The 23,378-nt window shown below is 40.9% G+C and overlaps 2 protein-coding genes across 20 annotated transcripts in view; both read left to right on the top strand.

Moving 5' to 3' along the window:
- PLEKHA6 (pleckstrin homology domain containing A6) overlaps nt 1-3,550 on the top strand; it is a 132,805-nt gene extending 129,255 nt beyond the window's left edge. For all 18 annotated transcript variants that reach the window (XM_075196073.1, XM_075196066.1, XM_075196074.1 and 15 more), the window contains one exon: nt 544-3,550. The gene's annotated coding sequence lies outside the window, so the exon portion shown is untranslated. The remainder of the gene's footprint in view (nt 1-543) is intronic.
- A 5,047-nt stretch (nt 3,551-8,597) lies between these two features.
- On the top strand, nt 8,598-22,119 carry GOLT1A (golgi transport 1A). Of its 2 annotated transcripts, XM_075198151.1 has the most exons (5): nt 8,598-8,681; nt 10,164-10,255; nt 11,714-11,892; nt 14,548-14,611; nt 21,878-22,119. In XM_075198151.1, the coding sequence occupies exons 1-5, from the start codon at nt 8,663-8,665 to the stop codon at nt 21,917-21,919; spliced, it is 396 nt and encodes a 131-aa protein (XP_075054252.1). In that variant the 5' UTR covers nt 8,598-8,662; the 3' UTR covers nt 21,920-22,119. The 2 variants fall into 2 exon arrangements, with proteins under 2 accessions (XP_075054252.1, XP_075054251.1); XM_075198150.1 differs by lacking the exon at nt 14,548-14,611.
- Nucleotides 22,120-23,378: the final 1,259 nt, after the last annotated feature.

Below are 23,378 nucleotides of genomic sequence, written 5' to 3'. Positions count from 1 at the left end.
GGTTACAAACAAGGGGAAACACAGCAAATAGAACATCATCAAGAGAATGTATCTCAGCTTATCAGTTAATGTTCTTAAATGCATGAAATTATGCACAACTGCTGTAATTGGTCCTATGAAGCTGGATGCCCATGATTTCTGCTATACCCTTAACTGGCTCCCTGTGTATGGGAACAAAACACTATTGAGGGCAATTTTTATCCCATATTTGTAAGAATTCATTTAATAAACTAAACCATCCCACATACTACTTACTATATTAATATAAATGTGTGATACATCTGTCATAAAGAGGGATCTCAGTTATATAAGCATGTTCCCTATAGCACTACCAGCTTTCCTTCTGTAATGTAAATCTGTCCCTCTTCCCCCTCTATGTTACACTGTCTTTTTCTCAATCATCTCTTCTTTGTCTCTTTATGTCTTTCTCCTTTCCTTTCTATTACTCTGTCTTAAGTTGTCCTTCCTACCTCACCATTTGTTTGTATTTTCTGTCTTCTAAAGTCCTTTCTTTTTTCTCACCTTTTTTATCTTTTCATATAGCACAGGCAGCCACAGCGGCAACGTTGCATAGAGTCTAGAGGAAATACAGGCACTCATTCTGCTGTCTCCACTACGCACTTCTCACCAGACCTACACCACATCTGCAGCGAAGAGGAGGTCCTGGAACCGGAGACGTAGGAGACAGATAGTGACCTCAGTGGACAGCGCCCCCCTTGTTTCCACCAACTTGGCCACCATTTGGTATATGGATTCTGCATGCAAGCATAGCAGAGACATCTAGCGAGTTGCTCCAGATCCGGAAATCCCAAGCGTTTCTTTCTGCTGTAACAATCAATATCCGACACATCAAAGACTAAAATTCTAGCTTTGCCAATAAATTTAGAGCCAAAATTATTCACCAGATGACTGATCTGAGCGATTCGAATGACATTACGGTTTTTGGTAATGGCAATTTTAAAACAGTAAAAGCCAGTAGCATCTCCCCAAGCTTGAGCTGCTTTTCTTGGAAGGTCCTTGTGAACCAAGCAAGCAATAACTCGGCAACATCAAAAAAATTACTTCAGGATAGCCTTCATATAGCCCTTCAGCTATGTTGTATGTATATAATGTGCCAGGCTAACCCGTAACCTGCCACATTCATTCTGCATAGTGTACAAAACATATCTTTCTCTATATATAGCTATATATATTTTGCTTCATGAAATAGAATATTTATTGTATGTATATAATTATGGGAAGCATTGGTTATGTAGGTTATGAAAGCTATAGACCTACTGACCCAATATTAGTCCAAGAGGCAAGTTATCTGGAACTGAATGGACTAAACTGGTTAAGTCCATTTCCAAATTTTCCTATAACATCACATATACTAAATGCCTCACAGATAATCCATGGAGTCTTTTTAATTATTTTATTTCTTTTCTAACTGATGTATTTAATTAATAAAATGTAGTTAAAGTAACAAAAGTTCACATTTTGAAATGTACATCTACAGGAAAAAAAATGAATAAAACAAATATCTATGGCATTTGTGCTAGACATGAAACATTTTTAGGCTTTTGCAAAATAATTCTCATCATTTTTCATATTAACTTTTAAAACAAATCTACCAAGTGCAAAAAAGTCAGTGTACATAGGACAGTGTAACACAAGGAAATGGAATCTGGGTTCTCCTAATATTGCTACCTAAAGCTAGGTACACACCTTTGCAATCGATTTCTGTAACGGTTTTACCAACTATTGAAAGTCCCGATGAGCATGCAGATTTATGTGTACACACCTACACAATTTATCTTCAGATCTGTGATCTTCGTCACTCATAACCATCTGCTGAAAAGAATGTGAATCTGTACACTCTATAGAGATCTGCCCACACTGCTGGTCGTGAGTACATAGACATTTACACATTTGCCCGGCATCGTTGATCGTGATTTTAGGAAGTATAAAATTCCAAATCAAACGATGCAGTGTGTTTTTTGGTATGATAAAACATGGTCATAGGAGCGTACACACTGCAATATTGGACAAAATGTCGTTTACCGTGTGATCTGCACGATAGTTGCATAGGTGTGTACCCAACTTAAGACACGTTCTGCTGTAGTGCCTGATACTTGTTCATCATCTGGTTTGAGTAGTGCACTTTTTGTATGTACACACAACTTCTGAAAAATATCTGTACTCAGTGCATACACTAAATGTCATAGCTCGGATGCCCTTTGCAATAAGTGTGACATTGTTTTTTAGATGTGTTAAATGTGGAAGTGCAAATATACGATGGGGTGAAGGCAATAAAACCTTTTATTACATGAAAAGCTGGACAATGCCGGATCATTGTTCTAGATCTGTTGATAAGAAAACAATGTTTTGTTGATACATAAGGAACAATTTTTTCTCCCATAATGCTTCTTTGTGCCCTTCCATACAGGTCCCAAGGAATATTAACCCCTGATTGTGTAGTCTATTTTTATGGAGGGTAAAACTGGGAACATGAATGTGTTTTGTAAATACAAATAAGACTTGTTTATGCAGGTTTTGGCATTATGTGTGATTTAGTTGCGCATGCTTTGTACACAGCAAGGATTTGTTGTCTTAAAGGGAAAATATTATTTAAATGGATTTTTATTCCAAAAAATATTAGATATAAAACATCAGCCTTGGCCTGCAGTACCTCTTGAAGCATTCTGGATAGTTCAAACATCTGCTTCCTCCTTCACTTACTACCACACAGTACTAAGTGCTTATACTTCACATCGTTTCATATTCATGGGAATTTGTAAGCATAGGTACATGACCAAAATGTGATTTCTAGGGGCCAACCATGATGCATATTATGTATAATAATCCCACTGGTTTGTTGTCAGAATGGCAAGAATATACAATACCTTCAATAGTAAAATCGTCCCTTTAACTTTTGAATTGGTCAGAAACCACAAAGAAACTTCTAAAATAAGCTGGAAAACGTTTAATGGAAGTAAAAATTAATATGTTAAAAAAAGATGCAAGTATTTTATGGGATGGAAGCAATACTTAGAAGCTTGCAGCCTATACATTCAATAAGAACTGGTGAAATAATGGAAGCACAGATTCCGTCACGCTTCAGTGATGTCACTAGTTTCTATTGGATTAATAGGCTGCATTGTCAGGAATATTTGCGCTATCCAATAAAATTGCTGCCCCCACATACTCATCCAGCTGACTTAACCTCATGTATTCCATGGCCATACATAGTCATATCTGTTACGTACAGATGGGTAACAGATGCTATTTGAAGTAAGAGAAGCCAATGTGCCAGCATATTTTCTGTGCATTGAAAGACAATAAAGCAATGCATTAACCTCCATACCGTCTAGTAGGACCTTGTAGTGAAAAAAATGTGTGTACTTATCAATTTGGTGATAATGATGATGATGAAAAGAGCATAATGGGTGATCCAGGATTGAGGATTTCTATTTTTGCACTTGTCTATTTTCCATGTCATCATCTGCTCTTAGACTTGTCTATGTTACTGACTTTGCTAGTACTAGAAATAAAAAAAATCTACTATGTACCATGTGTATGTTATTTGTAGGTATGGATCTGTATCAAAAGTAGCCACCAGTTATCTGTCTTCAGATCCTGCTATGGGCTTTAGCTTACAGACACACACAGGGGTTGAGTTGGACCTACGACTGTTTGCGTAGCCTAAAATCTGCAATTGGGTACTATGCATGCTCACAAAACAAACTGCACTCTTATTCACGTGCAGATTTTAAAGCAATGCAATGTAGGATGTTAGCAGCTTCCCAATAGAGTAAGCAGTTCTCTTATGGTGCAGTTGACCTCATGTGCCTGAAATAAAGATTTAGGACACTGAAGCTTGGAAGTTTTCACTTTATTTATAACAGTTTCCTAACCATTAAGTAACAGTAGTGGACACAGTCTACATGCTCCTGAGGTCACTATATTCTGTGCAATGGTTAATACCAGATGAAAGATAATAAAGCCAATTGGCAATCTTATAGTCCAGGCTTGGCTACCCTGTGGAAATCCAGGTGTTGTGAAACTACAAGTCCCAGCATACCCTTCCAGCAATAAGCTGCTATTTATTGGCAAAGCATGCTGGGGCTTATAGTTTCACAACACCTGGAGTGCCACAGGTTAGCCAAGCCTGTATATAGTCTATAGTAAAATAGGGACATGATACATGTTGAATGCCACAGTTTTTATATAAGTCCAGCCAGATAGTAATGGGAAAGTGCTTAGTGAGGCTATTTGATCATATCACACAGTAATGTTGGTTTGGGGGGTTCAGGGTTTGAATGGAGAAAGAAAATATATAAAAGCTTTGTCTGAACTATAGAGAGGGGTGGCAGCTGGGTAGAATAGCCTTGAGCGTTTAAGATGTTGGTTCAGTGCATTTGGTAAGCTTGTCTGAAGAAACACTTAAAGTTTTGAAGCTAGGGGAATGTCTTCTGTATGGTAGGGAATGCTTCAGAGGGAGTGCAGTTTATGTGGATCTCTGTACATGAAGGCAATGCCTCAAAATGGGAAAATATACTTGGGTATTTCAAGCAAACAAAGCCAACATTTCAATATTTAGGAGGTGCAATATGCTAACTGCTTATAAAGATACTACCAAATTTAGCCTATAGACCTCCCATTGTCCAGTCATCACTGGCTTTGCCTTCAAGTCAGCTGCTGTGAATGACCCTTACTGTTTTCATTACTGTTTCATTGGAGAGCTTTGGCCACTTTGGACAACCTCGGCATAAATAAACATATCCCCCATGTATTGCATATAGAACATCCATTTACCTGAAGCTGGGAGCCAGCTATGGCTGAATCGCACTCATTTCCGGGAAACACAAGCTTATTACACACCATTGCTCATCAAGTGCAAAGATATGGATAGAGTCCTCCATCACCAAAACCCATGGTGTGAGCCAGATTAGGTAATATGGGCACCTGATGTACGATATATGGTGTTTATATATGTATTTATTAAGTGTTTAGTAGAAAATAAAGTTTAAATAATAGTTAACATCATTTCTCCAATTAGCGGAGAAAAGATAGAAAGGCCATAGAAAACAAAATGGATAAAGAAATATTAACTAAATTACAAACAAAAATCACCTTTTTGAAAAATGGCATAACAGCAAATATTGCTGCGGTACATGTGCTACCATGATGCTTGTTAAATAGGCTTTCACGTGTTTTTAATGAGGAGCTATCACCGGTGAAATCCCTGCTCGTGCCGGTGTTAAGCTCTTGATGTATGGGGTGAAAACCTATTGCTGGAGAGATCACTCGATAGAATTTCCATGCTAAACACAAAATTAACATGGATATTGTAATAATGTAGTGTAATTGTAATAAACATGAACTTTAGATAACTGGGTGTTTTTGACTTTTCTTTTTGATAAAGCTGAAACACACGATGCAGTACTATTGAAACAATTAATTGGCCCACTGTGAAAAACTAGACCATAGAACTTTCCTCGGGTTCATCTTACTCCTGACAAAAAAGCAGCATCAAATCTTTAATGATGGCACTAAATTACATCCAACAAAATGATATATCATTAGTCATGCATGACTGACCCAATGGGGTCCCTTCCATCATCACCTCCATAACCGGCAACATGGCACATTTTATACTTCCAAAAATCTCTAATTTCTCATGTGTGTTTCCTACATACGTTTGTTATGTAAATGCAGCCATCTCTAAATGAGACCCAATAGGTGGAGCAGCTTGTTTACATTGCACTACCAAATGGAAGACCTATACAGTTTCAGGACTAGCTTTCATAAACAGCAAATGAAATATGAATTATAGTGTACCTGGTGTTGTAGGCACAGAGAATTTCTAAAACTCAGAAATGAATTAGAGTGCACGTTAACTTGGATCATAAAAGGAAGTTTAAGCAGCCCGGTCTCCGGTACTCACACTTTGCCCAACTGGATGGCATCCAACAAAAATTCCCCTTGTTGCACATGAGGCTCTTCGAAGACTTTCATGTTGGGCACTTTGGCCACATTATCCCTACTCAAGATGTTTTACGACCATCTACTCCTTTCAAATACAAACCCCGCTCGGACAGGGTATGATCTCTATAATTTACAATATGCTCTACACAACATTCGACCTCCACCATATACTTGAATTAAATGGGAATCTGATCCAGGGTCTGTCACATGAAGAGGAAGCATGGTAGGAGATCAAAGAGATTACATCTCGTGCCTCAATATCCACACTGATTAAGGAAATGACAAACAAAGTGTATTGGTGGTGGTACTACATCCCCCACAAGTTAAGTAAAATGTTCCCAATATCTGACCTGAGCTGCTGAAGGAATTGCGGTCACATAGGAACTTTCTTCCACATTTGGTAGACTTGTCCAAAAATAACTTTGGACAACATCCATAGAATTCTCAACTCCGTGATGGTAACACCAATTCCCAAAGACAACTGGATATTCCTCCTCCCTTAACCACCACAAAATCTTTGTAGACATTTCACAAAATTAGTCTCACACATATTGGCCGCAGCTAAATCATCCATTGCTTTTCACTTGAAATAAGTAGATTTTCAACCACTCTTCGTGGTCAAAAAACATGTTTGGCATGTCACATGCATGGAAAAAATTACATATCACCTCTATGAAAGGTCAGGGGTAAATGTATCATGCTCCGATATTTTCAGTGATTTCAAATCGCAGATAATAACCAGCGATTTTAGTCCCCAAGTCACCAGATGTTTTAAGCTACAATTTTTACTCAGATCTTCAAAATCGCTGGTCATCTCTGGAGAATATGCTGCGATGTCAAACACTCCCGTGTTTAGCTAACTTTCTTGTGTTTAGGTGAAAAATCCCATATACAACATGCTGCTTCCTAGCTGCGTGATTAGTAAACACATCACTGTTACACCACCCTGTCTATAGAGCCGCAGGTCCCCGCAGCTGTCAAAAGTTTAAAAATAGATAAATGTTCAAAAACAAAAAAGCCATTAATCCTAGTGCTGCCAGCCTACTGAGGGTTATGTGAAAATCGGGTAAAAATTTGCATGGGGTTCCCCCGCTTTTCACATAACCAGCACTAGGCAAACCAGCCGGGATGGTTGGAACTATAGCATGGGACACGTGGCAGGGGTCCCCCACCATAATGACCAACCCCAAGCTGTTCAGCGCTGGGCTGGATTTCCTAGGGAGTGGGTTCCGTCAAAAAAAAACGTTCGGGGGGGCCCCCCTCTAGGAATACCCAGCCCAGATTAAAAAGCAGTAGGGCTCTTCCTATCCCTGCAGGCTGTGTGTAGTAGGGTAAAATCAGCATTAATAAAGTAAAAAAACAAACGGATGCCATTTTGTTGTGTGTAACTACAAGTCCCAGCCATGCCAGGTTGCCATCAACAGTGTGGGCATGCGGATGCTTCTATAACTGCAAGCACCAGCATACCCATGGCAGCCAGGTCATGCTGGCACTTGGAGAATCACAAGTGCCAACATGGCCTGACACCCATGGCTGGCTGAGACCTGTAGATCCACAAAACTAAATGTTTACAAAACAACAACACCCTGTTTAAAACCACAACATTTTAATAAAAATAATAAATCCCCAGTAAATACACAAAACACCCTTATTCATACCGCATAAATTTATTAAAAATAATACAACCCCAAAATACTTACCAATCGGAATTCTTCATCTGTTGTCAGCAGCTTTTAATCCAAAAATGCATCGTGTGTCATCTATTTTTCTTAAGCTTGTCCGGTTTGGAATACAATTATGGCGGCCCTTCTGGCTTGAAGATAAGACTGCAATAAACAAGGTGGCTCTTCTGGTCAGAAGAACAGAAGATATTTCCAGGCATGGACAATTGGATTATAAATTATTTTGGGTCATTTCAAGCATGGACAATTTGAATACAAATTATTTTGGAACATAGTTTACAAGTATTTTTGGATATGGACAGCCTTCAGAATTGTGGTTGTTGGACTACATTTCCTTTGCTGCTCATCTGCTGATATGGGTGTCCAGAAATGAGTTAAATTAGGCAAACTTGGCCACTTTATTATACACACAGTTCCTTTGCCGAACAACCAGTTTTTAAAATAGAAATTCTGGGTATATATATATATATATATATATATATATATTTACATATATATATATATATATATATATATATATATATATATATATATATATATATATATATACCCAGAATTTCTATTTTAATAACTGGTTGTACGGCAAAGGAACTGTGTGCATAATAAAGTGCTCAGCAGCTGAGCAGCAAAGGAAATGTAATCCAGCAACCAGAATTCTGAGGGCTGTCCATATTTGCCATATAAGTACCAATTTGGACTGAAGAACCAATCACGGTCTATAGTCCTTTATAGCCCTACTTGCCCTGGAGAATACATTGTGTGCTGTCTATGCTTTTGTACATTTTAATCACTGAATATTGTGCTGTGATGACATTTACTGCTATGCAACGTGTTGCCACTAACGATTACAGTGTATATTTGTCATAGAAAAGTCTAGTTACACCACTGCCTCTGCTCACTACAGAGTTAACATTCCTTGTGATTTCTTCATATTCCAAGGGTCAGTGGGGCTGGAACACGTACACTAGGAAGTAGGAGGCCACTCTCTGCATCCCCTTGCAGTAAGGAGAATGATCAGCGAACTACAGAGTGAGTGTGACAGAACCTAGTTAATTCTTCATAATCATTATGTTGCCATTAGTGAAGTAACAAACTGGAAAATTGCAAGAATGTCTGTATATGTCTGTTAACATATTACAATGTTTCTTCTACTCATTCACTGTCCTGTCCTTTATCATTACTGCACTACGTTATGTATGTAGACTGAGCTTGTCACTGGGTAGCTGTTGCTCTGTCTGTTTTCAAATCTGAATACAGTGGTTTCAGTTACATTTTATTGTCCTTCTCTGAATGGATTTTCGTTTGGGGAGAGAATGATAAAATCTTTTTTTGAGAGACCTCCCCAGTGTCTGAAGGAATAATGTTTACTCATTTTCCGTTACTATATCCTTTGATATGGAAGAATAAATCTAGTACCACTAAGATCCAATAATTGGTGGCGACTTGGGCAGGGCTGAGTCAAAGAGAGAAGCAAGTTCCTAATGGGCACAAAGTAGGATCAGATCAAAGAGTGATTGGCTGTTGGTGTGTAACCTATCAAACTGCAAGTTCACAGCCCATCATGGTCTAGTGACCTTATTGGATATTAAAGGTGATGTATTGCCAGGGCTGTATATGCTTAGGACAGCACTGTTCAGGGGACAAAAGGGTTCGAGCATTTCTAGTGAAGTGAATATTTTCTTAACCCTATGCATATACCCCACCATAAATTGTATATTCCACTGTAGGCAGAGACCCGGGAAGGCTAACAAGTGAGTAGTTCTCTCTGAGTCAGTGTCCATACTATAGGTGAGGGTTGCTCCACTCAACACTCCACTCAGATTCATTAACTTAAAATCAAAGCAACTGGATGCTATGTCTGTGGCTAGGCTGCCAGAAGGGCAGACTTACTGATTCTGAGAAACTGATAATAACTACCTGTCAGTTTAGTCTCACTTGTTACTTCAGATGGTTTCTGGTGCTTGTTGCCAATACAAAGTAGTGGCTAATGAGAAGCTGGCAGCAGGCATTGTAGAGACTTACTCTCTTCTAGGTATTACACCTTTTAGTCCGTTATTACTGGCATATTATATCTGCTGGGAATCATTTCTGGCATACTAGACTCTACTGGGCAATATTACTGCCATAATTCATACTAGGATTTATTATTGGTATGTTGGTATGAGAGCAGGACTATCTGGGATAGTTTTTACAAAGCTAGCTTCAATAGCCCTACATCCATCGAGAAGTAAAATTATGCTTGAGGTACAGAGCATTACACTCTTGGCTGTATCTTTGTATTTATGCCTAATAAAGCCACTGCACAACCTTCTAACCTTTAACTTTCATTTACCCTACATATTTAGTGTGTTCAAGAGCATTTCAGCTGTGAGTTAGGTAAGCAGACAGCCTCACTACCAAATTCTTTAGACAAGGTGTCAAAATCCACTTAGCTGTTGTATCTAAAGAGTAATGTCACCAATAGTATAATTTAAATTGAGTTGGTAAATTGTTTTCTCATTTTCCTTGTAGAACTTGGTGCTGGTTTGGCAGGTTTTGGTGTTTTCTTCCTTATATTTGGTGTTTTGCTATATTTTGACAGCGTTCTCCTGGCTTTTGGAAATGTAAGTATTTGCCAGAGAATATGGGACTGATTTATTAAGGAATGTACTTGCTGATACATGCTATATTTTGCATAAAATCCCTTTGCGCGTCCCCAGAACCTAGCCATACGCCAGTGAACATAGCTACGTACAATTAAACTTCAAGAGCAAAAAACCCTTCTTACGGTCTACTATTTTCTGTGTGTAACAGAGAGGGGACTATACACGTAGTCAATGTACAGTAAGGTCGTGCCAAGTTCAAGAGCAAGCAGTAGCTTGTTATTCAAGTTTTAGGCATCTCAAAGGTACGTGTTTTTCTGTCGTATCACTTGCACCAGCCACAGGTCTGGTTTAAGTGCCGATTACTAGTGAACTGTAAAAATGCGTTTTATGGACAGTAGACATCATAATTAATGTACTTCATGAAGAGAGAAAAACTTTTTTTCCTATTTTTGTTTAGAATTCTTTATTTTGGTTGGTCAAATAGGCAAATACAAGGAACATCACTGTAATGCTGTTGTCCAAACATAGAAAAACAGAGACAGAAAAATAATGTCAGCATGTTGCATCCAGAAGAAGCTTATGAGGAAAAGCTGACCAATTGTTTTTTTTTTTTAATGTAACAGTAGAGAAAGTCGGAGGTGAATGGAGGGGAAGAGCAGTTAGCTGGGAAATTGGGGGTGGGGGGTGACCACATAGAAGGGGGTGTAAGAATGTTGAAGGAGGAGAATATGAAAGGAATTCAGAGAAGGGAGTATAGCGTGTAAGGAAGTCATACTCACCACACCACACATAGGTTGTCATGGGAGGGCTAAGGGCCGGAGGGAAGCGAGCGTTCAGCAAACTGCCAAGGGGCCCATACTTGGTTAAAAACATGGCCTCTATCATGGAGATAATAGGCAATTTGTTCCATGGTTGCAACATGCCAAATTTGCTTTTTAAGGGCAGATAGGGAGGGGGAAGCAAAAAAGGATTTTTCCAGTTTAGTGCAATAAGGGATTTGGCAGCTATCAGTATGTGCGCAGTCAGTTTTTTAGAAAATTGTCAAGGTCTGGGGGAGGGTAACATAGTAGGAACACCCAGGGGTCCTTCGCAACAGGAGCCTCAAAAAGAGAATTTAGAAAGCTATATTTTTCCTATGTTTTAATGTTTCATCATTAATGACTATATTATTAATAGGTGGCAATAATTGAATAGTTTTTTTTTTCCCTGTGATTTTATATTCCACGTATGTATTGAAAGTATCCTGCAGTGTATGTTTTATTAGGGCAGACCTAGACCCCTCTTCATCAACCGACGTATCTTCACATCTGCCCCTTGCTGAATATGGACGTGCAGATGCTGATTTATGTGCGTTTAAAAAACAAACACAAAAATACCTTTGTTTTGCGTGCTTTAATGAATCAGGGCCTATGTGTCAGTGCTTGTCAGAAGACTGAAAATATTATCCTGCAGCTCTTCTTTGTGTTCTTCTTGTAGATTTTGTTCCTGTCAGGCCTTACTTTAATTATAGGCCTCAGACGGACTTTCAGTTTTTTCTTCCAGCGGCAAAAGCTGAGAGGCAGCTCCTTCTTTTTAGGAGGAGCTGTGCTGGTTCTCCTGCGATGGCCACTGATCGGGATGCTGTGTGAGTTCTATGGCTTCATCAGTCTTTTCAGGTAACTAACCTGTAACAGATGCATTTGTAATCATAAGCACTTATGATATTGTCTAGGCGAACTGTGGTGTTCTACAACCCCATCTTTCTTGAATTTTAAATAATCTGCATAAATAAATTTTAACTTAGAAAGATCACAATATTAGAACAGACTGTGCCTGATTCATCTTTGAATGCAATGTGAACACAAAATGTGTTTAAAAAACATGTACGGAACTTGCAAGCGTTTACTCTTATCTGGGATCTGGCTAGAAGTCTGCTCTGGCTATACATTACTTGCAGCGCCGGTGCTAGGGTCCTTTGCGCCCTAGGCACAGTGTGAAAATCGCCGCCCCCCCCCCTTTAAAAATCGCCGCTGCGCTTCCCTCCCCACCCCTCCCCATGTCTTTCTTTAACTCACCTGCATGAAGCTGCTCCTCTCTGCTCTGTCTTCTCCCCTCCACTCACAGACACTGTCGGGCCGTGATGATGACATCATCACGGCCTGTCACTGTCAGTGAGCGGAGGGGAGAAGACAGAGCAGAGAGGAGCATCTTCATGCAGGTAAGATTCATAGCCCCTTCCCTCCTCCCCGTGGATTTTTTTAATTTTGAGGCGCCCTGCAGAGCCCGGCGCCCTAGGCAATTGCCTAACCTTGCCTAATGGGAGCGCCGGGCCTGATTACTTGCCCTATGCAGACAGATAGAACACAGTGCAGGATATGCACATGATATGGGCAACATAAAGTCCCATCAGAACAGATGCAGAAAAGACTATTTTCTAATATACATTTGTCTTAATACTCTTATCATTAATACAAAATATCTTATATGTTTTACATGAAATACATACATCAGGGTGTTCTTAATGTGTACTGTGCATGCATAAAATGCATTTGTATAGTTTCTCTTACTTGTAAACACATGTTCTGTAGTCATCACTATCAGTTGGCACTTACACCTGCCCTGAAAGTGATTTAAATAAAAAACACGTACCTAAAAGATGACCTTAATTTTAATTTACCTTGGCACACCCTTACTGTTCATTGCCTAGGTGCATACGTCCCTTCCTACCCCTAATCTGCCCTTCTGGTCATAGGCAGTCAGAAGTGTCATTTGCGTTTGGACATTAATTGGATGCAATTGCGCTCAGTGGTGTAAATCCGCTTCTGACACATGTATAAAGCACGCAAAGGGACTTATATGAATCAGACCCTTATTGACAATAGTATCCAGTATGTATAATAAGAGGAATTGTACTCTGCAGCTGAATATTTCATCCAAATTTAGGACATGTGGCAATTATGAAATTCTAAAAGCATATTTTCTTTTATGTTGCAAGATTATTGTAGTGAGATAAATGGTTGATATGGGTGCATTATTACGGCGTTCTGCTCCACACAAGGCCTACAGTTTTCAACCACCCTGAGGTGGCAAGATCGGAAGCTGGCAGTTTTCAGGACTGATTCTTCACTTTTATCAAGACCTGTTTTGTGCCTCTTCAATGGATAAGCGCATTTACAAGCGTGCTCTGACCGATGTAATAAAAAGTTTATCACACCACAATTGCCACATTCCCAACGACCCTTCACTCTCATGATTAATGTAAGCCACGTGTAATGCTAAACCAAGCAGTAGATTAGTAGAAAAATGTAAAAGTTTATTTTATTAAAAGGTGTGGTACTAAAGTGGTAGGAGGTAGGACTTTCTTTTTTTTTTTGAAAGATTTATTTTGGAGAGTCAAAACAATACAAACAAGTAGACCACAAAAGTCTAATATAACATTGTTATAATACATATCAACATAGTAAGAAATACCATATTTCTAACAAAAGCAAGAAGAGATAATAACATTGATATGTCAGTATCAGATGACTCCAAGTTTTGTATAAGAAATGAGGGAGAGGGTAAGGAGAAGGAGGGGAGATAGAGACGGCGTGGCTAGAGCCGAAAGGAAAAAGAAGGAGGGAAAGGAAAAAAATGAAGGCATATGACCAGAAAGATTGTATTTAGTAAGAAATAAGACAGTGGAAGCGAATAAATCGTTAACTTCTAAGGAGGTAGGATTTTCATGTGATTTCATGATTACAGTTTTGCACATTGTGCCTCTGAAAATGTTTCCTTCTCTCATCACACCTTGGTGTACTTCTAGAGTGATTTAGAGAACTCAGGATATGCCTCCATTGACAGCCTAATTAGCTTCCTACAGTTAGCTTTTGGTAAGGGATGTATTGTGAACTAATGTAATCTTATCTGATCATTCACAGTCAATCAGGAACTATTGTTCTAAATATAATCATGTACAGTACCAGTGTCAGATCTACTATTGGTGCGGAAGGTGCCGTGCACCATGGCCAATTGAGATAATGGGGCCCGCTGCATGGGAGATGCAGAGGGTTGGGGGTCCCGGTTCCCCCCTACATGCCTCACTGCACTGGGGCACACACTCGCTAGTTCCGTCTCTGTACAGTACATGAGATATTCACACATCATATTGGTCCAGAATATGGCTTTTATCACTAAACTAACAAATTAATTTATACATCAATTAATGTTTATATCTTGTATCCTTTAAGGATTGTGCTACTGGTTTTCAAGTGCATTGTGGATTTAAAAAAATAGCCTTAAGTACTGGATATAATATAACTTTAATAATTTTTTTCCTCTTTTTCTCTCAGAGGATTCTTCCCGTTAGTTTTTGGATTCCTGGGAACCTTGGGCAATATTCCACTGCTCACAAAGGTAGTAATTACACATTTCTTAAAGTGAACCAAGACATCAAGCATGTTATACATATCACAACAGACATTTGTGCTCACCTTTTTACATCTATTTGCCTTTCTCCTTTTATTTTTCTCATCCTTCAATTTTGCTAAATTTACATGATGCACATAGAAGAGAAAGGAGATAGATTGGTCAAAACCGGTTTTCCCCATTACCAGCAGTCCTGGTTACTCCCATAATAGTCAATGTACATCTTTCAGTTCTAGTGAATGGGTAAATCTTTCTTTTTTAAATTACATGGTTTTGTTTTCTGGGGAGGACTAGCCATTGGATTAGCTGGGAATCTGGTGGTAGGGGCGTGCTGGCTTTTTTTTAATTATTAATATTTTTACCACGGCACTGTAGATAGGGACTTTTTTTTGTACAGGAGGCAAGTGTACTTCCAAATCACTTCTCTGCCAAACAGGTACCATTAAAGTGTAGGCCTTCTAGGTGCACTGTTTGCAATGTAATTAAAGCTTTACATGCTATAGTGAAATGTAATAAAAAAAAGTGCTCATGATCCCTCTATTATGATGTATTTAAGCCATCAATAAGGTTAAACCGAGCAATATTTTAGGACAAAGACATCAACCTTTATTTAATTGCTGATGGCATTAAAGAAGTAGGAGGTTAGATATTGACATGAGGTTTACAAAGCACCTCCTAAAGATGCAAATGGAGGGGCACATTAAGCTTATTTAGGCTGACAGGTGTGCGTTTAGGGGGAATTTCCAGTTGCTCAGAACACCCCCCCTCCCCCTGCTTCTAGCATGTAGGCGGGCTGGTCCGTCCATTCCTCAGAACCAGCCAATTTAGTGCCACAGATCTACATATCCGTTCTGCCCTTCTTTTCTACAGTGTGCGCCCCACCCCCCTCTTTCATAATGCAGTGTGCAGGAACTAGGAGAGGCAGACAGAAGAGTCTGCCTCTGAAATCTATAGATGGAAGAAGGTAAGTGTGGGGGAGAGCTCTTACTGTAACATGGAAGGAAGATGGGTATTCATTTAATGATGCGGGAGGGTAATAAGCATGGTTGGGGAATATTAATTTATTGGTTGGTAAAGCAATTCATTTCACAAAATTGGTACTGCCCTTCCAGAATCAGGACAGTTGGTTACCCTTGCTTGTGTATTTCAAGGGATGAGAAGAGTTGAAGAGCAGCTAAGCACTGTTTCAAATGATAGCACCCTTTGCATACACTCTCCCCCATCTAGAAATCCTGTGTTTGCCACTGGCTGATCCTGAGTGTAGAGAGAAATGTCCTTTGTGGACTATTAAGGTGCACCGATGCAATTCCAAGTGGTCATCACGTTCACTTCATAAATGCTCATTGTGCCTCTTCCAGAGTCTTGCACAGCAGTCATGTCACATTATTTGACTTCTTTAGCTCAATTCACTCAGCTAATTAGTGATAATAGCATTATCTATTGCTTGCAGCACAGTGGGCTTCAGAACCTACAAAACAGACAGAAGGCAACAGTGATGTTAGTGGCAGAAACATTCATTAAGGCTAATTTTATGCCCTACAAAGGAAATTGCATACTTGCCTACTTTAGGCAACTCGTTTCTGGGAGAGGAGTGTGACTGGAGGGTGGGAGGGGTGCGGCCAAACGCGACATTTTGGCCAAAATTACGCGATTCACTGCAAATGCCATTATTTTGGTACGGCAGTAGCGGGATGCGGGAGTTCTTCCGGGAGTCCGTGAGACCGACCTGAATTTCGGGAGTCTCCCGGACATTCCGGGAGAGTTGGCAAGTATGGAAAATTGTAATAATGATGCTCAGACTAAAGGTGGAGAATTAGCTTACATTATATTGGCTTTCATTTATTTTAACTGAAAACAGTGGATTTTCAGTTCAAAGTCCTACAAAAAAAAGGGAGCAGTTGCCCCTATACAAGTGTTCTTTACTGGACATAATTAGCTCACAACAACCCATGGGGTAAGTCTCCATTTGAGATTGACATTTTCTGTAAACGCTGTTGCACTGAATTTTGCTGGACCTGTAACCTTCATCTGCAATAAGTTGCAGAGGAAAAAGTTTCACTTCATATCTCCAAATATTTGAGGTGCAAATAGAAAAACATTTGAATAACTAAATATTTGGGATTAAAATAATCTTGCAAAACGAAATCTCATGCTTAAAAGTAACAGTGTGACTACTCCATACTTTGCAAGGAATGTCCTCACACTGCCCAACTCCTTGTGCAAGCTTCTGGTCAGTGGCGGGCTGGTCCGGGGGGCAGGGGGGCATCGGCCCCCTGGGCCGCTCGGTCAGGCCGCTATTAGGGCCGGGGGGTAGGCCGACAGGCCGCCCCCCGGCTGCAAAATACAATTCTTTCCCCGCGGCCGCATCTGATGTCATCAGATGCGGCCGCATCAGCGCACAGGCGGCCGCATCACATGACAGAGGATGCGGCCACGTCATCAATGACACGCCCGCATCCCTTTTCATGAGATGCGGCCGCCTGTGTGCCCCCCGGCCACGCCTCTCCCAGCCCGCGTCTGCTTCTGGTCCTTCGTAAACACTGCCATTTTGCCCTGCAAACAGATTGAGTCGCTTGACGGTCACAAAACTTTGCACTGCACGTAAATTATCTGCAATGTTTGCACAAACTTTTTATTAAATACTTTTAGTTTTTACTCATCTTAATTTTTTTATGCCTCTTGCTTTTTAACTCCTTAACATTTATAAATGTCATATTTTACAGTGTCTCAAAAACATGACTTTTGTAAATGTATACTATAATACTAATTATAGCAGCTGAGCGCTCCCATGTACCCCTCCTTTGTTAGACTATGTACAATTTTTTAAAGTGCTGTATTTTGCAAGTGACCTCTCTCTCATATATATCATCCCATCTAGCTTCCTTTACATACATGCCCCTCCTCCAGCTCCCTCTGCATGGGCAAAAGCAGGATCTCTAGAGAGGGGTTTCCATGTCATGCTGCCAATGCAAGGGGGTGTGTCTATAATTTTAGACAGTTCTGGGCTGCTGTCCAACTCTTCCTATCCCTATCATATACACAGGCAATTCCTATCCACATCATATACATGGTGCAAGCCACCTCAAGCATACAGTGCCCCAGGCTGGGAGGGGTTCCAGGCACTCCCCCTGGGTGCGCCCCTGCTCTGCATACATGTACCTCCTCCAGCACCCTCTACATACATGTACCTCCTCCAGCACCCTCTGCATACATGTACCTCCTTCAGCACCCTCTGCATACATGTACTTCCTCCAGCACCATCTGCATACATGCATCGCCTCCAGCACTATCTGCATACATGTACCTCCTCCAGCACCCTCTGCATACATGTACTTCCTCCAGCACTATCTGCATACATGCATCTGCTCTAGAACCCTCTACATATATGCATCTGCTCCAGCACCCAAGGCTGCCATCAGAAACTGTGGGACCCAGTACTAATTAATCTGACAGGGCCCCCCCTCCCCATGCATGTGCCCCCCTCCCTCTTCACCATACATGCCCCCTATCCCTCATCACAGTACATTCTCCCCACTTCCTCTGCACAGTTAATGTCCCCCTCTCCCCCCTCCACAGTTAAGGTCCCCCTTTCCCCCCCTCTACAGTAAAGGTCCCCATCTCTCCACCCCCCTCCCATAGTTAAGGTACCTTCTCTCCCCCCTCCAAAATAAATGTCCCCCTCTCCACAGTTAAGGTCCCCCCTCTCTCTCCCCCCCAAAAATTAATAACAAATTAACTTACCTTCTCCTATGCGATGAAACAACTCCCGGTTACTGATACACTGGGAACGCAGCGCGCAGTGATGATGTCACTGAGCCGCGCTCCCAGCCTATCAGTGCCTGGGAGGCAGAGCTGCAGCATCACGAAGAAGAAGGTAAGAAGAAGATGGGGCAGCACGGTCGGTCAGACTGAGGAGCCCAGACAGTCTTCCCGGACCCCTCACAGAAGTACTGGCTGTACCCCCCTGATGGCGGCCCTGCCAGCACCCTCTGCATACATGTATCACCTCCTCCCAGGGCTGGATTAACCTGAGGTCTAACTGGGCTACAGCTCAGGGGCCTCGGGCATCCAGGGGGCCCTTGAAAATGCTCAGCATTTTTGATCGGTGCGGGGGCGCCCCCGGCCCGATCAATGCTGCTGAGTCTGTCACTGTAGTCCTTCCACAGCACTCAGTAATCTGCTTACTGAGGAGATCTCGTGAGACTAAGACTCATAGTCTCACTCAGTAAGGAGCTTACAGCGCGCCGCGGAAGGACTACAGTGACAAGAGAACAGAGAGGTAAGCACTTGGGGGGGGGGGGGATGGGGGCTCACAGGGATACAGATAAATACATTTTGGTAAACTAAGGTCACAGTTTTAATGATGGTGGTGAAGAAAGCAATGCAAGCTCAACAAACAAGTCAATACTAAACAACAAAAGATAGGGATGGTCAACCGGCACAGAATCCCAGGCGTTCACTTACAGCATCACTACTTCTGGCCTCAAAGGACATGTTCTCTGAAATGCTGCACAGGGTCTTCGCAGAAAGGACCCTAAGACAGACATAGGGGTATATTTACCAAACTGCTAGTTTGAAAAGGTGGAGATGTTGTCTATACCAACCAATCACATTTTAGGGCCTGATTCATTAAGGATCTTAACTTAAGAAACTTCTTATTTCAGTCTCCTGGACAAAACCATGTTACAATGCAAGGGGTGCAAATTAGTATTCTGTTTTGCACATAAGTTAAATACTGACTGTTTTTTCATGTAGCACACAAATATCAACATTCAATTTTAGTGTACAAATAAGCTATCAAGTATTTGTGTGCTGCATGAAAAAACAGTCAGCATTTAACTTATGTGCAAAACAGAATACTAATTTGCACCCCTTGCATTGTAACATTGTTTTGTCCAGGAGACTTAAATAAGAAGTTTCTTAAGTTAAGATCCTTAATGAATCAGGCCCCTAGTTATCATTTATTTAGTACATTCTACAAAATGACAGCTAGAATCTGATTGGTTGCTATAGGCAACATCTCCACTTTTTCAGACCCGCAGTTTAGTAAATATACTCTTTAGAGTGAATGGGGAAGAATCCTGCAGCCAAACATATACTCTTGCTCCATATATTAAATGCTGACTGCACAGCTTTCCAGCCAACTGTGCCTGCTCTGAATAAGAAAAAAAAGAAAAATTAGGTTAACAACACAAACAAACATACAGTACTTAAACAGACATATTGTGACAGGGAGGGATGGAGGGATTTCGTGAAGCAAAAGCATGAGAACTTCCTGTTCTTGGAAGCTGTATAGGCTTATTTGCCACTCTCAGTGGCAGGCTATTGGATATAAATTCGAAACAAGCCAGGGAAAATTTTAAACCCTTAATGTACGTGCAAATAGGAACCAACGAGCCTGGTCAGGGGCAAACGCAGGATTTGTAGTGTGGGGGGGGGGGTTTCCACACCACGCCACCAGTGGGCGTGACCAGCATGCATGGGGGCGTGGCTATAATTTTAGACAGTGCTTGGCTGCTCTCCAACTCTTCCTATCCCCATAATATACATGGGCAATTCTACGTGCACTACTGTTAGGTGCACACAGCTCTCCCTTTTCATGTAGAGCCATGTGAAGCGGGGGCAGGGTCCAGTCACCTTAATTATACAGTACCCCAGGCTTGGAAGGGGGTTTCCAGGCACATTCCACGTAAAAAGTAAAAATATTCTTTAAAGGTAAATATAACCTGTATATAAATTAGAGATGTGCACTGGCCACTTTTGGTGTCTCGTGTTTTGTGTTTTGGATTCGGATTTGCTTGAGGTTTTGGGTTTGGATTTGTTTCGCAAAACACCTGATGAAAGGTTTTGGTTCGGATTTAAGGTGTTGGATTCGGATTTATTTTGAAAAAAAACATAAAAAGTGTTAAAATCAAGTTTTTGGGTTTATTTTCACTCCTACGCTATTATTAACCTCAATAACATTCAATAACAATCATTTCCACTAATTCCCAGTCTATTCTGCAGAATCAGTGAACTTTGTAATATTGCAGTACCAATGGACTTATACTGCAGGATTGTTTTTGGATATTTTTTTTTTATTTCTTTTTTTTATAATTATTATTTTTTTTATAACTTTTTTTAAAAAAAAATGTGCTGTGCTGGGCTGGGCTGGGCTGGGCTGGGCTGTGTCCTTCTAAGGGCATTGTTATTTCCCCAGCACAGCACGAGATATAGCAGGACAGAGGACCACCTAACACAACCTCCCTCTACCCTGATCAATGCCCGAGTGAAGATGGCGGCGGCTAGCAGGGAATTTATAGGGTCCGAGTATCGCGAGATCCGACAGCGGGATTATGACTCAGAGCCTCGGTTTCAGTTTTGCAATTGGCGGGAATACCCGGATCTGTCTCGGATCCGACTCGGATCGGCAACGTTCGGGTGGGCTCGGATTTCAGATATCCGAGCCCGCTCATCTCTAATATAAATAGATTTTATTTGATTTTTCATTAAGCATATATATTGTAAGTAATTTTACACAGAGATATCAAAATATCACAATCATGTTAATAGGTGTAATTAAGTGCAAATATGCAGATGATTATTATAAATATATAAATGTAAGCTGCCATCTCCCAACATATGAAATGGTCAACCAGGAACACTTAAGATATGTTATGAAAAATCATGCATCCCTGACATTATGACTATAATGGGCACCTTGGATACAATAGCAGGTTCTAACAACTTGCACTCTTACTGGAAAATAATCATATTGTGGCTGTTTCTGCAGGATCAGGAGCTCAGGGAAAGAGAGGCAGCTAGAATAGGATTATTATCCAATAACTAAAGGTGCCTGGTAAATAGCCTGTCCACATTTCCAGTGATAATGAGTGCCACTGCTGTGGTTGGTAGTACAATTGAGGACTCCATTGTTGATAATAATGTATGGGGTGGGGCCAAAATGACACAATTCGCTGCAAAGCACATCATGGCCTGCACTCCCGGGACTGTAATAAGGACTGATAGATTACATTGGAATGATGGACAATTTGGAGGGAAAGAGGTACAGTGGGATTTTGGCCCAGGAGTAGAGACTGTTGGGAGGTATGATACAGCTTGTTTGTGTACTGCCAGTGGTACCATTGATGGCCTCCAGTGAACAGTATTATGAACAATACTTGCCTTTATATGGAATATTGTTATAGAGAGAAAGCAATCTCAAATATATTGTCTTCACTGCACTATAATTATTCACACTTTTGTCATTTCCAGCTTTTTCAGAGCCTGGCGGGAGGTGACACGACCATGGTTTAATCTCAATAAGACAACAGCAAGCAACAACAAGCTCAGTGTACATATTGAAGCTAACAAATTGCCATCTATCCTAAAGGCAGTCTCTACCCATATGTAAATAATGTGAAACTGCAAGAATCTGCCTGTCTGTTTACAATCACATTACCAGAACCATATTTTACAGTATAGATAGTTAACATTGAATTAAAATAAAACTCTAACCAGATGCTTGTGAAATCTGTTGAGTAAGTGTGTTATTGTTTAAAAATACTGTATGTGTGACTTGTAACTAATGGCATTTTAACCTGCAAAGTGTTATTTGTACAATTGTGGATAATACTGGATAGGGGTTAAATAGGCAGTTTTATATTATCCTTCTGTACATACTATGAGAAAACCTATTGGTTTGCTTGCTGCTGTCTTTCATATTTTTCCTATTTTTGGACCTGTGAACCATTTCATTCACCCAATCTTTTCAACACTGTTGCATACCACTACTTCCAATTATGTCAAATCCTGTCCCTACCACTAGGCCAGTGATGGGCAAACCAGTCCTCAAGTTCCATCAACAGTTCATGTTTTTAGGATTTCTTTAGTCATGCACAGCTGAGTTAATCTATTTGGCTGGGTCAGTAATTATCCCACCTGTTTCTACAGACAGAAATCCTAGGAAAAACATGAACTGTTGATGGCCCTTGAGGACTGGTTTGCCCATCACTGCACTAGGCAATTCTACAAAGCCGTTTCACTCTGAGCAGAGTTACCGAGAGGAATGTCAGGTCCATGTGTGGCTTCCTGTGTTCTGTCCCCAGTCTCTGTGCCCAACTTTGGCAATCACTGGAGATGTAAGCGTATTCTAGACAAAATCCAGTACTGAGCAATAGGAAACTACTGGTCTGCAAGGTCACCTGCCCCTGTATTCCCCCGGTCTATAACCTGGCTCTGCAGATAACTAGGGAGCTTAGGGGTAGCCGTGAGTCTTCCAGGCCCCTGATGGTTGCCACTTCCCTGCCGCCATTATAATCCTTCACTGCCAGGACCCGAAAGTAGATCCAGGCCCAAGTAATTTGTACCCAGGCCCCGTGCTATCATTAGGCAGCTGACTAGGGAGCTGGGATTTGCAGGGGGCGTCACTGAGGCCAGAAAGTAAAATTAAAAATGTTTCTGGATGCAACATTCTTAATCAATTTCGATGCTGACATTGACGGCAGACCTTAATTAAAGTTACTTCAAAAGCTGTCTGCTTTTGACTGCAGTTTCTACAGTTGGCCATGGACAGCAGTGGAGCATGGACAGCGTTGAACACCCATCCTATGTATGACATATCCGTGCACCTGGACTGCTTGCCAAAGAGGGTTTTTTTTTTGGGGGTTTTTTTTAAAATCAAGTGTGTGTGAGGGGCTGGGAAGTATTTGAGGAGGATCGGCGGCAGGCTGAAACTTTGCCTTGGGCACAAAGAAACCTTCCAACTGCCCTGTTT

Source organism: Mixophyes fleayi, chromosome 2, assembly GCF_038048845.1.
Source record: "Mixophyes fleayi isolate aMixFle1 chromosome 2, aMixFle1.hap1, whole genome shotgun sequence".
NCBI classification, from domain to species: Eukaryota; Metazoa; Chordata; class Amphibia; order Anura; family Limnodynastidae; genus Mixophyes; species Mixophyes fleayi.
This window is presented reverse-complemented; position numbering and strand designations above follow the sequence as displayed.